This window comes from Perca flavescens, chromosome 18, assembly GCF_004354835.1.
Source record: "Perca flavescens isolate YP-PL-M2 chromosome 18, PFLA_1.0, whole genome shotgun sequence".
Lineage (NCBI taxonomy): Eukaryota > Metazoa > Chordata > Actinopteri > Perciformes > Percidae > Perca > Perca flavescens.
In genome coordinates, this window is record NC_041348.1 from 19,868,918 (window position 1) to 19,882,827 (window position 13,910).

The 13,910-nt window shown below is 41.9% G+C and overlaps 2 protein-coding genes across 2 annotated transcripts in view; one reads left to right on the top strand and one right to left on the bottom strand.

Annotated features, from left to right (window-relative positions):
• Nucleotides 1-9,695, bottom strand: part of tulp4a (TUB like protein 4a) — a 40,327-nt gene extending 30,632 nt beyond the window's left edge. Inside the window, exons 1-2 of the mRNA XM_028605015.1 lie at nt 9,611-9,695; nt 3,535-4,524 (exon numbers count right to left, since the gene is read on the bottom strand). Of these exons, the coding sequence (XP_028460816.1) occupies nt 3,535-3,786 (252 nt within the window). The 5' untranslated portion in view covers nt 3,787-4,524; nt 9,611-9,695. The remainder of the gene's footprint in view (nt 1-3,534; nt 4,525-9,610) is intronic.
• Nucleotides 9,696-10,677: 982 nt separating this feature from the next.
• On the top strand, nt 10,678-12,913 carry mrps10 (mitochondrial ribosomal protein S10). Its single transcript, XM_028605781.1, has 7 exons — nt 10,678-10,817; nt 10,998-11,050; nt 11,700-11,769; nt 11,912-12,051; nt 12,152-12,260; nt 12,360-12,449; nt 12,536-12,913. Exons 1-7 carry the CDS (start codon nt 10,746-10,748, stop codon nt 12,614-12,616), a joined length of 615 nt encoding a protein of 204 aa, XP_028461582.1. The 5' UTR covers nt 10,678-10,745; the 3' UTR covers nt 12,617-12,913.
• Nucleotides 12,914-13,910: the final 997 nt, after the last annotated feature.

Sequence of the window (13,910 nt, forward strand, 5' to 3'; positions counted from 1 at the left end):
ACAGCCATAGATAAGACCAAAATTTCTTAACTTAACAAGTAACAATACAAAATCTAATAGGCCCACATCTATAATAATAAGGAAAGAGAACTAAGGGTGGACACGGAGTATAATAATACTAAGCATGCACACAAAAACACATCACAAATTTGTTTTGAGATATCTGACAGTGTACTTGTACTTGATATGGAGTATAACAAGAACAATAGAATCTTGACTTGACAGTCTAATATGGGTCTGAGCATTTCTGCTATGCAACCAAGCTCCATGAAAAACACAAAACATTGAATACAAAGTAGTTTTCTACTGACACCCACTGTGAAAAGATGGCTGTGGGAGAGAATAAAAAGGTGCATGGCCCCACACACCTTGCTCCCTTTGAAGCCGTTACCTTGTTATCATCTCTCACCCTGGCTGAAGGGGAATAGACACATAGGAGAACTAACCTTCATCAGAGATGTACTACAGACCTTGGACCTGCAAAACATTTTCATTATCTGAAAGAGCTCATGAGAGCCTACAAAATAGGTGCTCCAGCAGAACAACAGCTGAGCTTCACCACAACACAAGATGCTTTTATCCAAAGTATCTTTTAGTGCAAACTTCTTCTTTTTTTTTATTTATTTTTTTTTATCATCATCGGGGTACTCAAGTGTAAATCAAACCCTTTATCCAGAGAGAGAGGCCGTGCAACACGCTACAGGAATACAGTCCTCTACCCGTCTGTCCTCTTCTTAACAGATGTCTGACAGCTTAAGATCCGCCCTGTACTTTACTACATTGCCTGTATTGGGCAGAGTCCAAAAGACACATCCATTCCGACGGTCGCTTACATTAGAATGATCACAGGACACTCAGGTCTGATACATCAACAGGAATAATGGCCAAACTTAAGGATGCTGGCATAAGTATTGATCTTGGCAGGACTGGACTCCTACAGGATGAGTTCATGTTGCATTTTTGTTTGTGTAGTCATTCATAACATGACTTGGGCTAATTTACGTGAAAGGACACTCGTCACTAACAACTAGAAGTGTTCAATGACAGTGCTGACGTTTAAAGGACAGGGTTGTCGTGGGACGTGACTGCTGAGCATGCAGCTTTTGAAGACAAGGAAAGGTTACCCAAATGCATTGACGTAGCTCTTTAAAAACTAAATTAAAAAAATAAAATAATCTTGGCTTGAGGAGAGGTTTTGCTTATTCTAAAAACATATTTTAATACCTAGAGAGGACTGGACAGTGGACACTATATACCAAGGGGGTCATTTTCCTTGGTGTTGGACTGTAGTGCATTCTCTCCTCTGGGATATAAAATGACGTGGGCGAGTGAACAGATCAGTCATAACTTGACAATTCATTAGGCAGTGTGATTTCCACCACTGTCATAAACCCCAAATTATGCATAGGGTGGACGAGTGATGGATTCCGCATTTCCCAAAGCATTTATTTATTGCTTTATATGAAATCTAGAGTGGAAGTGGAAAGGACATTACTACTTTCATTACTGGTGCTGGGAGGAGGTCAGAGAGCAGTGGGGATATTTGCATTATTTATCTCAACAGCATTACAGTAAAGTCAGAGACACAGCTGTATGGGGTGATTTAGGAATGGTGCCATTTCTGACTTTGAGAACGCACCAACAGCAAGGTGCAGACCAGTGTGAGCTTCAATGCAAGTCTATAAAATTAAAACATCTCTCCTCCAGTACACCATGCTTTACCTATCAAACAAGATGATGATAATAATGAAGGCAAGACAGTCAAAAACATTTGGTGAATAAAGCATGGTGTATGAAAGAGGAGCTGTGCTATGCGTTTTAATTGTGATGGACAGCTGTTGCATTTGCAACACCAAATTGGGATTTAGTTAAAATGCAACAAACACCAATATCATACAACTTCCATGATACTGGTAACTTTAATACACAAAATGTATGTGTCATAATGAATTGTTATCTGCCCAACAGATGGATGAAGTCAAATTCACATATGAAAAAAGTGTGTTAGAGTTATGTAGGTTCGACCTCCTCCATACTGCATGCACCAAAACAATAAAAGGGAAATGTCAGTATTTGGACCGAATTCAAGTGGGCAGAGTTAAATGACATTTCTGTTGCTCTTCAGTCACTCTCTGTAGGGATTCATCCACTCTCCCCTCAGCTGCCTTATGGAATGCTGACACAGCACCTTGCTCCATCTGACCAACAGCTACACCCACTAAAAGAGAAAAGACAACCTGTGTGCAATCTCCACTTGTGCCAGCTCTGCTATATACTGCCAGGAATATTCATATACATGGCCGGCATAGACCTCGACATTACTTATCTTTCCAATGACAAAATAAATGGCCCGAGTACACTACTGGTGGGAAACCTTGGAGGGTAGAACTATGGTGAGAGATAAGAGCAATGCCAGAGGGTGGAGCACGGAAATGTTTTGACTAGGAGCAGCAGGGAGCTCTTATGCAGGGGTGTCAAACCATGAGAGTATGGAGGTCTTACTTCCATCCAAACACTACAAAAGTTGATTTCACCGATTACACCAACGTTCTAGTTAAAACAGTAACATCACATGCTGTAGAAAGACTTAGGCCTAAAACTCTGAGCATGCCATGGAACAGGGTCAGACTCCCTTCAACTAAAGTAAACCCTCTTTGTGCTAAACCATATACTTGCAACCTGCCCTAAATAAGTAAGACTAGCAGCTTAAAGGACATCGTTCTGCACCTGACCCTGCAGCTGGGTAAAGAAAAAAGTCACATGAAATCTGCTCTACTCTTAAATCATATTTATGGGAGCCCAGAGTACTAATGAAAAGATAATATTTTGCAGTCATTTGCATTCCTCTGCATCGCAGGTGTATGGAATTGAGGTTTGAGCAGCCAGTTTGAAGGGGAACAATAATCTAGTTACTAATTACAAGTCCTCTACCGCTTTATTATTAATAAGCTTTTTAATATACCATGTTATTTCTTTAATCGAACAACTGTATAAAAAAAAAAAAATCAGCTTTTTCATATTTCTAAACTACTTTTGGAGAGTCATGATTAACAGAGTAGCCTACACTTATAAACACACTTGGGAGAATATTCAATGTGATGATTTTGAAAAAAGGTTTCTTGTAAACAAAATAGGATTGCCAATCTTAAGAGCATCATGAAAATGTACAATTACTGCTTGGTGGGGTATGTATATATTGAAATAAAATTACATTTATTAACATTTATTTATTTATTTATTTATTTATATATATATATACACACATTTTATTTTTTTAATCCGAGGTGCAGTCGGAATAGATGTGTTTTTAGCCTTCGGCGGAAGATGCACAGGATTTCAGCCGTCCTAATGTCAATAGGGAGCTCATTCAACCAATAATAAATAAACAATAAATAGTCAGGATGCCACATTGCAACTTTTACAATGATTTTTACTCAGATTAGTCATTTGTTTTACCTTATCAACACAAATATTAGTATTTTTAATTGAGTAGGAATTACCCAATGTGCGTTTTAGCCACAAAACTCCTCTTACCTCGCTGTTGTGTCCTCTGAGGTTGAAGTTTACTCTCTGTGGGGTGGGCCGGTCCCGTCTGCAGTGGCTGGACGTGAACGTGACCCCGACAACTCCTCGACCGTTCCCGGTAGCGAGCCAGCCCTCCTCGTAGTAGCGCTTTCTGCACACCGGCTTCTCCTTCTCGCTCTTGGGCACCCGGCCCTTCCAGGACAGACACAGGATGTTGGAGTCGCTGCAGAGGACCGGGCCATGCTCTACGGCGGCGAACATCTCTGCAGCTCTCTACAACCCCCGTGGATAAAAAAAAAAATACCCAGAGGGAGGTAGGGAGTTCTTCGGAGGGGTCGGTACTGTTATGAGCGCCTCTCCTCCACTGAGGTTACTGGTTCGGTGTCGGATGTGAGACCGCGACAACGGTGCATAGTATTTGCCCTTTCCCTAGGCTATCTCTGTGATTTGCAATACTGATTATTAAAAGGTGATCAGTGAACACTTCCCCAAAAGTACAAATGGGGTCACAAAACTGTGGACTTTAGCGATGCTGGATTGAAGAGCCGAATGGGCTGCATACATAACAAAAGGCACTCATTCAAGTCATTGTGATGCATTTGATCAGTGAGCTGCCTTGTTGATGATGTTTCAATGACAAGGCAACAGATGAGTACCGGAAGATTATTTAGAAATCCACTGTGGCAGATGATTCTAGACTCCGGTCTGCTGATCCAAAAAAAACAGAAAGCTTTATCTTGTAAACTTGTCAATAGGCGATGCATCCATTCCACTCAACACGTCCCAGTGCTTCCAGTTGAGGTTTGTAACGTTTCTGTCCAGTTCAGTGTGTCATTTCAGGGCTCCGTGTCCTCCTCATACGACCCGGCCGTGTGTGTGAGAGGAGGAGCAGGGACTCCATCAGCTGTCAGCCTGCAGGAGAGCTGCTTCTCCTGGTAACGTCATCACGTAAGCCAATCTGCCTTTTCAACCAGCCTTAGGGATCCCATTGAGGACTGGCTGTATAATACAAAAAAAAGAGGATGTCATTATCATTCATAAACTGTCGCTAACGATTAATATAATATTTGCAAAAAAACTAAACCCCAAATGATGCATAGGGTAGACGAGTGATGGATTTCTCATTTCCCAAAGCATTTATTTATTGATTATTAAATCTAGAGTGGAAGTGTAGAGGACATTACTACTTTCATTACTGATGCTGGGATGAGGTCAAAGTGGGGAAATGTGCATTTCTCTCCCAGTTGCATCTGTGTCTAATGGGAAAAGCATCTTGATAGATGCAAAAGATATTTATCTCACAGTTACAGTAAAGTCAGAGACACAAACCTGTATGGGGTGATTTGTAACTTTGAGAACGCACAAACAGCGAGGTGCAGACCAGTGTAGGGGTGTGGGAAAAAAATCGATACAGCATAGTATCGTGATATTTTTTGTGGCAATACTGTATCGATACACAGATGCCAAGTATTGATCTTTTATGATATATGTGTTGGTCACTCTGTATGCTTGACTATCCCATTTTGCAGAGAAATTTATCTTTTTAGATAAAACAGATGTTGACAAAAATTTTCCTTTGGGGACATCATTTGAAATTGGGAAAAATTTGAAGTTGGAAAAAAGGTAATACATTGCAATATATCGCAGAATATTGCAATATGTTTAAAATCACAATAATATCGTATCGTGACATAGGTATCGTGATGATATCGCATCATGAGGCCTCTGGTGATTCCCACCCCTAGACCAGTGTGAGTTTGAGTGCAAGTCCATCCATCCATCTTCGTCCGCTTATCCGGTATCGGGTCGCGGGGGGAGCAGCTCCAGCAGGGGACCCCAAACTTCCCTTTCCCGAGCAAAATTAACCAGCTCCGACTGGGGGATCCCGAGGCGTTCCCAGGCCAGGTTGGAGATATAATCCCTCCACCTAGTCCTCGGTCTTCCCCGAGGCCTCCTCCCAGCTGGACGTGCCTTGAACACCTCCCTAGGGAGGCGCCCAGGGGGCATCCTTACCAGATGCCCGAACCACCTCAACTGGCTCCTTTCGACGCGAAGGAGCAGCGGCTCTACTCCGAGCTCCTCACGGATGACTGAGCTTCTCACCCCATCTCTAAGGGAGATGCCAGCCACCCTCCTGAGGAAACCCATTTCGGCCGCTTGTACCCTGGATCTTGTTCTTTCGGTCATGACCCAGCCTTCATGACCATAGGTGAGGGTAGGAACGAAAACTGACCGGTAGATTGAGAGCTTTGCCTTCTGACTCAGCTCTCTTTTCGTCACAACGGTGCGATAGATTAAATGTAATACCACACCCGCTGCGCCGATTCTCCGACCAATCTCCCGCTCCATTGTCCCCTCACTCGCGAACAAAACCCCAAGGTACTTGAACTCCTTCACTTGGGGTAAGGACTCATTCCCTACCTGGAGTAGGCACTCCATCGGTTTCCTGCTGAGAACCATGGCCTCAGATTTAGAGGTGCTGATCCTCATCCCAACCGCTTCACTCTCTGCTGCGAACCGATCCAGTGAGTGCTGAAGGTCGCAGGCCAATGATGCCATCAGGACCACATCATCTGCAAAGAGCAGCGATGAGATCCCCAGCCCACTGAACCGCAACCCCTCCCAACCCCGACTATGCCTCAATATCCTGTCCATAAATGTTACAAACAGGATTGGTGACAAAGCGCAGCCCTGGCAGAGGCCAACCCTCACCTGAAACGAGTCTGACTTACTGCCGAGAACCCGGACACAGCTCTCTCTTTGGTCGTACAGAGATTGGATGGCCCTGAGAAGAGACCCCCTCACCCCATACTCCCGCAGCACCTCCCACAGTATCTCCCGGGGGACCCGGTCATACGCCTTTTCCAGATCCACAAAACACATGTAGACCGATTGGGCATACTCCCAGGCTCCCTCCAGGATCCTTGCGAGAGTGAAGAGCTGGTCCGTTGTTCCACGACCAGGACGGAATCCGCATTGTTCCTCTTCAATCTGAGGTTCAACTATCGGCCGAACCCTCCTTTCTAGCACCTTGGAGTAGACTTTACCAGGGAGGCTGAGAAGTGTGATACCCCTGTAATTGGCACACACCCTCTGGTCCCCCTTTTTAAAAAGGGGAACCACCACCCCCGGTCTGCCACTCATTGGCACTGTCCCAGACTTCCACGCAATGTGGAAGAGGCGTGTCAACCAAGACAGCCCCTCCACACCCAGAGCCTTAAGCATTTCTGGACGGATCTCATCAATCCCAGGGGCTTTGCCACTGTGGAGTTGTTTGACTACATCAGTGTCTTCCACCTGGGAAATTGACAACAATCCCCCATCATCCTCCAGCTCTGCCTCTAACATGAGTTAACATCAGGTGTTCCTCAAAGTGCTCCTTCCACCGCCCTATTACCTCCTCAGTTGAGGTCAACAGTGTCCCATCCTTACTGTACACAGCTTGGATGGTTCCCCGCTTCCCCCTCCTGAGGTGGCGAACAGTTTTCCAGAAGCACCTTGGTGCCGACCGAAAGTCCTTCTCCATGGCTCCTCTGAACTTCTCCCACACCCGCTGCTTTGCCTCTTTCACGGCAGAGGCTGCAGCTCTTCGGGCCCTTCGGTACCCTGCAACCGCCTCCGGAGTCCTCTGGAATAAAATATCCCGAAAAGACTCCTTCAGTCGGACGGCTTCCCTGACCACCGGTGTCCACCATGGTGTTCGTGGGTTACCGCCCCTTGAGGCACCTAAGACCCTAAGACCACAGCTCCTCGCCGCAGCTTCAGCAATGGAAACTTTGAACATTGTCCACTCGGGTTCAATGCCTCCAGCCTCCACAGGGATGCACGAAAAGCTCCGCCGGAGTGGTGAGTTGAAAGTCTGTCGGACAGGGGCCTCCTCCAGACGTTCCCAATTTACCCGCACTACCGTTTGGGCTTACCAGGTCTGTCCAGAGTCTTCCCCCACCCCCTGACCCAACTCACCACTAGATGGTGATCAGTTGACAGCTCCGCCCCTCTCTTCACCCGAGTGTCCAAAACATACGGCCTCAGATCAGATGAAACGATTATAAAATCGATCATTGACCTTTGGCCTAGGGTGCTCCGGTACCACGTACACTTATGAGCATCCCTATGTTCGAACATGGTGTTTGTTATAGACAATCCATGACTAGCACAGAAGTCCAACAACAAACAACCACTCTGGTTTAGATCAGGGAGGCCGTTTCTCCCAATCACGCCTCTCCATGTGTCTCCATCATTGCCCACGTGAGCGTTGAAGTCCCCCACTGGAGTGAGTGCAAGTCCATAAAATGAAAACATCTTTTCTCCAGTACACCATGCCTTACACATCAAACATTATGATGATGATGATGATGATGATGATGATGATGATGATGATGATGAAGGAAAGGCAGTCAAGAACATTTGGTGAATAAAGCATGAGGTACTGAAGAGGAGCTGTGCAATGTGTTTTCATTTGTTTGTTTGAATCGTTTTATGAAGCGGACAAGAGGACAGTGTCAGGGTACAAGCAGTGTAAAAGCGCTGGAAGCACTCACCTGCCGCCCACAGCCGGAAATTTAAATATTAATGCGCAAGCCTAAAATTACCCCACACTTACTGTTACTTATTATCTCTAACTGAGCAATCACTTTAGTTCGAGGACTATCCTGCTCAGCGGAAGGATATTTAACTAACTGCTAAATTATTTAGACGAACCATGTATAATTTTAGCTCCTGTTTTATTAGGCTTTACTACACTGATGTACCAAAGCAGCCTCTCACAGCGAAACTGTTATATAAACAGTAAAAGAGGAAAACAACTAAACAATGTCATAAAGTGTTTCTCAAATAGGGGTACGCATACTACTATGGGTACTTTGGAGTACTGCAGAGGGTACAAGAGATATTTGTTTAGTTATATTTAAAAATATTAGTCATGCATAATTCCTAAAATAATGATACTATAATAATGCATTAATTTGGTGATAGATTCTAAACATTTGAAATAGCATTTAAATGTTTTTTTTTTCAGTTACAAGGTTATTGTTTAATAAATCAGATACTGATGGTGCAGTGCTGTAATGTCTTTATATAGGCTTTTTTTTCTACCAAAAATGTTTTGCCCTGGTAAAGTGGTACATGGCTGAAATATTATTTTAAAGAGGGTAGCATAGATTATAGAAAAATGTTTTGAGAACCAATGTGATAAATTACCAAGGAGAAAACAAAATTAGACAGTGACTATTATAAAAGAAATCCAACGAGGTCCGACAGACAGACAGACAGACAGACAGACAGACAGACAGACAGACAGACAGACAGACAGACCAGTGGGCACTAACGGATGCTGTTGACTGTCATCGGACAATAAAATGACATCCGATGCACAACTGGTGTATAAGAATATAATCGACGTTTGGATTAAGTCAATTATCATAATGAGAAAAAATAGTGTCCATATCAATTCCACAAAGACTAAATTATAGACAGGTGACGGTATAAGAGCATCCCATTCAACCTAACGTTACCTCCAGCAAAATACAGTATAATATGCCAGTTTGTTGTACCGTTCATGTAAAGAAAGACCCAGTGATACTAACGTGACTAACTGACACTCAAATACTGCCGAAGCCCGTCAAATGATGCTAAAATAGCCAAACACCCATCACCGTGCTACAGCTAGCTGGATCCTGGATGTTGGATCGAGACAGAGAGCTGGGTGGGCTCCACGGATCAAAACATGTCAGCAGCGGGGTGCAGTAAAGCTAATCTAGCTAACAGAGATGCTAACGTTGGCTGGCTATGTTGTTCCCTCCACAACGAGCAGCCAGTGATGGTTAAACGGCTAACAGACCAGCTAGCTGAACCTGAGCCATCATCAGCGGAGACTGGCTTAAACATTCGCCGCTGGCACTCGCCGCTAACAGGCTATTGCTAGCACATTAGCCGCTTGTTTATTCTAACGTTTTTTTCCTTCATATTAGCACGTAGCTGTTCATAATGTTCATGGATCAGTGGCGTAGTGGATAAAGTGGGAAAATAATATCAGACCTGTCGTCAACAAAGCCGGAGAAGCATCAATGGCCAGTGAAGTGCTTACCTCTGCTCTGTACTGGTGCTGCTTGATCCTCTGCCTGCAGCTTGCTGCCGTACACTGGCAGGGCCCGATACAGTGTCACGTGACAGGCACGTGAAGACCAATTAAATTATCACAGTTCAATAACTAAAGTGTTTTATCTATAATTTCATCTTCTCACAAATGAGGAAATGCCAAGCCCATATCAGCAAATGTGATAAAAAAAAAGATCCCGTAAGTCAATACAATGAGTACGTTTCTTAAAAATAATATCTCAAAAATAATGAGTTGCTATCTCAAAATAATGAGTTAGTATCTGAAAAATAATTAGATAACCTCTCAAAATAATGAGTTAGTATCTGAAATAATTAGATAACCTATCAAAATAATGAGTTAGTATTTCAAAATAATGAGTTAGTATCTCATGATGGACTTTCTTCAATAGAAGAAGCATAACTGCATTTGTGCCGTTTGGAATGGGGAAGGACAATTTTAAAGACTGTGATATCTTATACATTGTTAACCTGCTTATGATTTTTGGGAAGTACCATATCCCCACCAACACATTCTTAGAGCACAAAAACTGACTTCAATGTATTCAACTTTATAGATACCTGTACACGTAATGTAACTTGCAAGGCTATGAAAAACTGTACATCTCCCTAAAGAAAAACATACTTTTTTTGGTCTCTCCTTTTTCTAATATTTATTTGCTTTGATGTTTGCATTGGATAACTTAGTTACCTGTTTTCTTTGTATCTTTGCTGTAAATTCTATTTTCTATAACTTTTTTTTCAACATCAATAGTTTTTAGTGTTTTAACCAATGCCTGAATTGTCCTAAAAATGTGCCAGCACCCTAATTCAGCAGTTGCATGACATGATCATTGCATGTGTTTTGGATATATTAACATTCATACCTATATCATGTAGGGATGACCCCGAATAGTTCACTATTCGATCGATCAGCCTGATTCACGAATTTGCGTGTCATCCTTTCGCTTCTGGTTTTGTGTAATCTGGTTCCCAGTTTCCCACCATAGACTGTAACGTTAGGTTTCCAAAGCATCCAGCTGCCACAGTAGCAGTTTACACTCCAGTACACACGAGGGCAGCACTGAAGAGTTAATTTGACTTTTGTCCCTTCCCTCTCCAAAAACATGGCTGCTCCCATGGCTCTCAGACGAGAATTATTTTCTCTGGCAAGGAAAATTAGTGGAATCTCACATTTGGTACAGTAACTAACATGTTTTTTTTTTTATTTGTACGACATCCGCGAACAATTAACTAACGTGACAGTTTGAGAAGTAATCAGGAAATCTCACAATTTGGTACCTGACAGCAGGTTGTTGCATGGTGGTTATACAGTAAATGTCATCTCTAAATGTCTACTAATGTAAGTTTATTTACAGACACCGAGAGCTTTGGGCGCCTGTTCAGGTCACAGGAAATGTAATATAATCAGGTAGGCTACAGTATTTCTTCTCCGCTTGTTTTAAGTATTTTATTAATAACGGTAATAAACACCAGTGTACGTAGCAGCAGATTCATCACAACCTTTTGAGAATTAAATCTACTTATTATCAATTAGGTTGTCAAATTGTGTAAGAAGCATTGCACATGTTGTTTATCATTAGTAAGTAAATAAGTAAATTTATATACAAAGCATACATCGATTTCATCTCTGTCCATCTATTTTATTGGTAAAAGTTAAAGAAAATCAAACCCATAAGGGCTTTTAAAAAATGAAAAATAAATAAAGACAAAATATGTCATTATAATAGTATTACTAATAATGGTATGTAATGATGGACATTATTCCAGTTTGGGATTCAAAAGTGCTAAAGGCTACAACATAGGCATCTGTCTAACCTTTTGATTAGCAGAGTGTAAGTGGCTATACTGATCCTAAAACCTGCTCTGAAACTAAAGGAAGGCAAAGAGTGTTGTGAGCTTTTGTTATGGTCCTGCTTTAGTCAACAATTTACTCAATGCACCAAGTTTAAATTTCCAACAGATATATTAAATGGACTAACACTGGATTGAGTGTGAAGCCAAGTCCTGTACAGTAAAGTTACAGAATCATTTATTTATTCACTGTTCTGTCCCTGCAGGTCCCATCTCCCATTGGCGTCCAGCACTTCCTTCCACACAGCAACAGTGTTTTTATCAACACCTTCATCAGTAAGTTATCAGTACAATTTATTCATCTGAGCCTTTTTTTTTTTTTTTTTTTTAACAGCTCAATATTACAATAACACAAAAAAGTGAGTTGTCCACTCATGTGCATGTATCTTGTTTCCTGTTTACATTTGTTTCCTTGCAGATCACTGTAACAGAAGAGCCCGACACACTGTTTCAAAAGGTGTCACTGTTGGTCAAAGGCCATGACAGGGCCGTGTTGGACAGCTATGAGTTCTTTGCCACCATGGCAGCTAAAGAACTGGGCATCAACATCAACAAAGTGTGAGTACTAAGCTGCCAGACAAGACCGTAGCAATGTTAGCCATACATTATAGCAAATCTTTCTCGAGCATTATTTTGATATTTTTTTCCTCTGCCACAGTCATGAACTTCCCAAGGACATGGAGAGATTTACACTCCTGAAGTCGGTTCACATCTTTAAAAATCACAGGGTCCAGTATGAGATGAGGACACACTACCGGTGCATTGAGGTAATGAGCCTAACAATTCAAGTTGTTGTTATTTAAGCCTCACAATGGTTTGTGATGATTTGGTTAGGAGTCTAAGATGTCTCTTCTCTGGTTTTGTAGCTGTCTCATATAACAGGCTGCACAGCGCAGGTTTACCTTGAATACATCCAGAGGAACCTCCCTGAAGGGGTAGCCATGGAGGTGACAAAGGTTAGTTACTGCAGAGCCAGTCCTACACCAGCAACAATTCCACCTAACTCAATATAAATATATATAATTTTTTTTCATGTTATCAGACCGCCATGGAGAAGGTTCCAGATCACATCCTTGAACCCATGTGGGAGGATCACCCCATTGATGACAAGCCCAGCCAGTGAAGTCAGTGATGAGCGACAGATGCTTATTGGATGCGTTTTCTTAGAGAATAGGTTTGGTGAATGGGAAGACGTGGAAAAACCGCAACTTAACATATGTTTGTCATGGACTCGTGAACTGCTCATCACATAGATTTCAGCGTTATCATTGATGGAGCTGAACACACCACAGAAAAAGGGCCAGCTGTAGAACTTGCATTTATTATGTCCACGTGTAACAGTCTTCATTTACTATCAGTGTGTTTTCATTGTCTTTTCTGTGGCAAAACAGCGTGGAATTAAATATTATTCAGAAATTAATGACTAAGTCATCCTTTTTGTGCAGTTAGTTAAACAGAATTGTAATTCTAATTATACTCTACATTAATATGACAAGGTTTGTTTTACTATCTGCAGTGACATTGTTTTGGTATTCTGTATGATGAACACGTACAGTCCGTAGAACACAAGACCAGCACACAAGACTTTTTTTTTGTTGCATTTATTGAATTATTAGCGTACAAAAATCTGTAGGGCAAAACATAGACAGAAAATCACTGAATTTAATATTCATCCTCTGCTTAACAGGCGTACTTATTCTGTGATTCTATTCTAATACTTCCTGTCATTTTAAGGAGACTTTCTGGTAAAAGTCCCCGTATTTATTAGGGGTGGGAATCACCAGAGTCCTCACAATACGATATCATCACGATACTTATGCCACATCCACAATATTCTGCAATAATTTATTAACTTTTTCCAACTTCAAATTCTTCCCATTTTCAAATGATGTCCCCAAAAGGAAACTTTTTTCAACATCTGTTTTATCTTAAAAGAATTCTGTCTGTTCATCCCACTTCAATTTTATTGCTACAAAATGAGATTGTCCAGCAGAAAAACTGACCAACACATATATAATAATGGATCAATACTTAGCGTTTGTGTATCGATACAGTATTAACACGGAAAATATCGGGATACTATGCTGTATCGATTTCCCTCCCCACCCCTAGTATTTATCATAGACACTTTGCTCCATTGCTTTATTTAAAGACTGCTGAGGACTGCCCCCTCCCCTCCCCTCTTCCTGTATTAAAATGAGCGGTCATGTTTGAACTGAATCCATATCTAAATACTTCATCAAGTATTTGGCAAAATCCAAAATCATCTATCGTTGGATCTCCCCTTTTTTGGAGAGACTGGTTGGAAAAGGGAATTGTAACACTGGGGGATCTATATCTCAGTGGCATATTGAAATCCTTTGAGGATGTGGTACAGCAATTTGGAATCCCTAGGTCTCAATTTTTTAGATATTTGC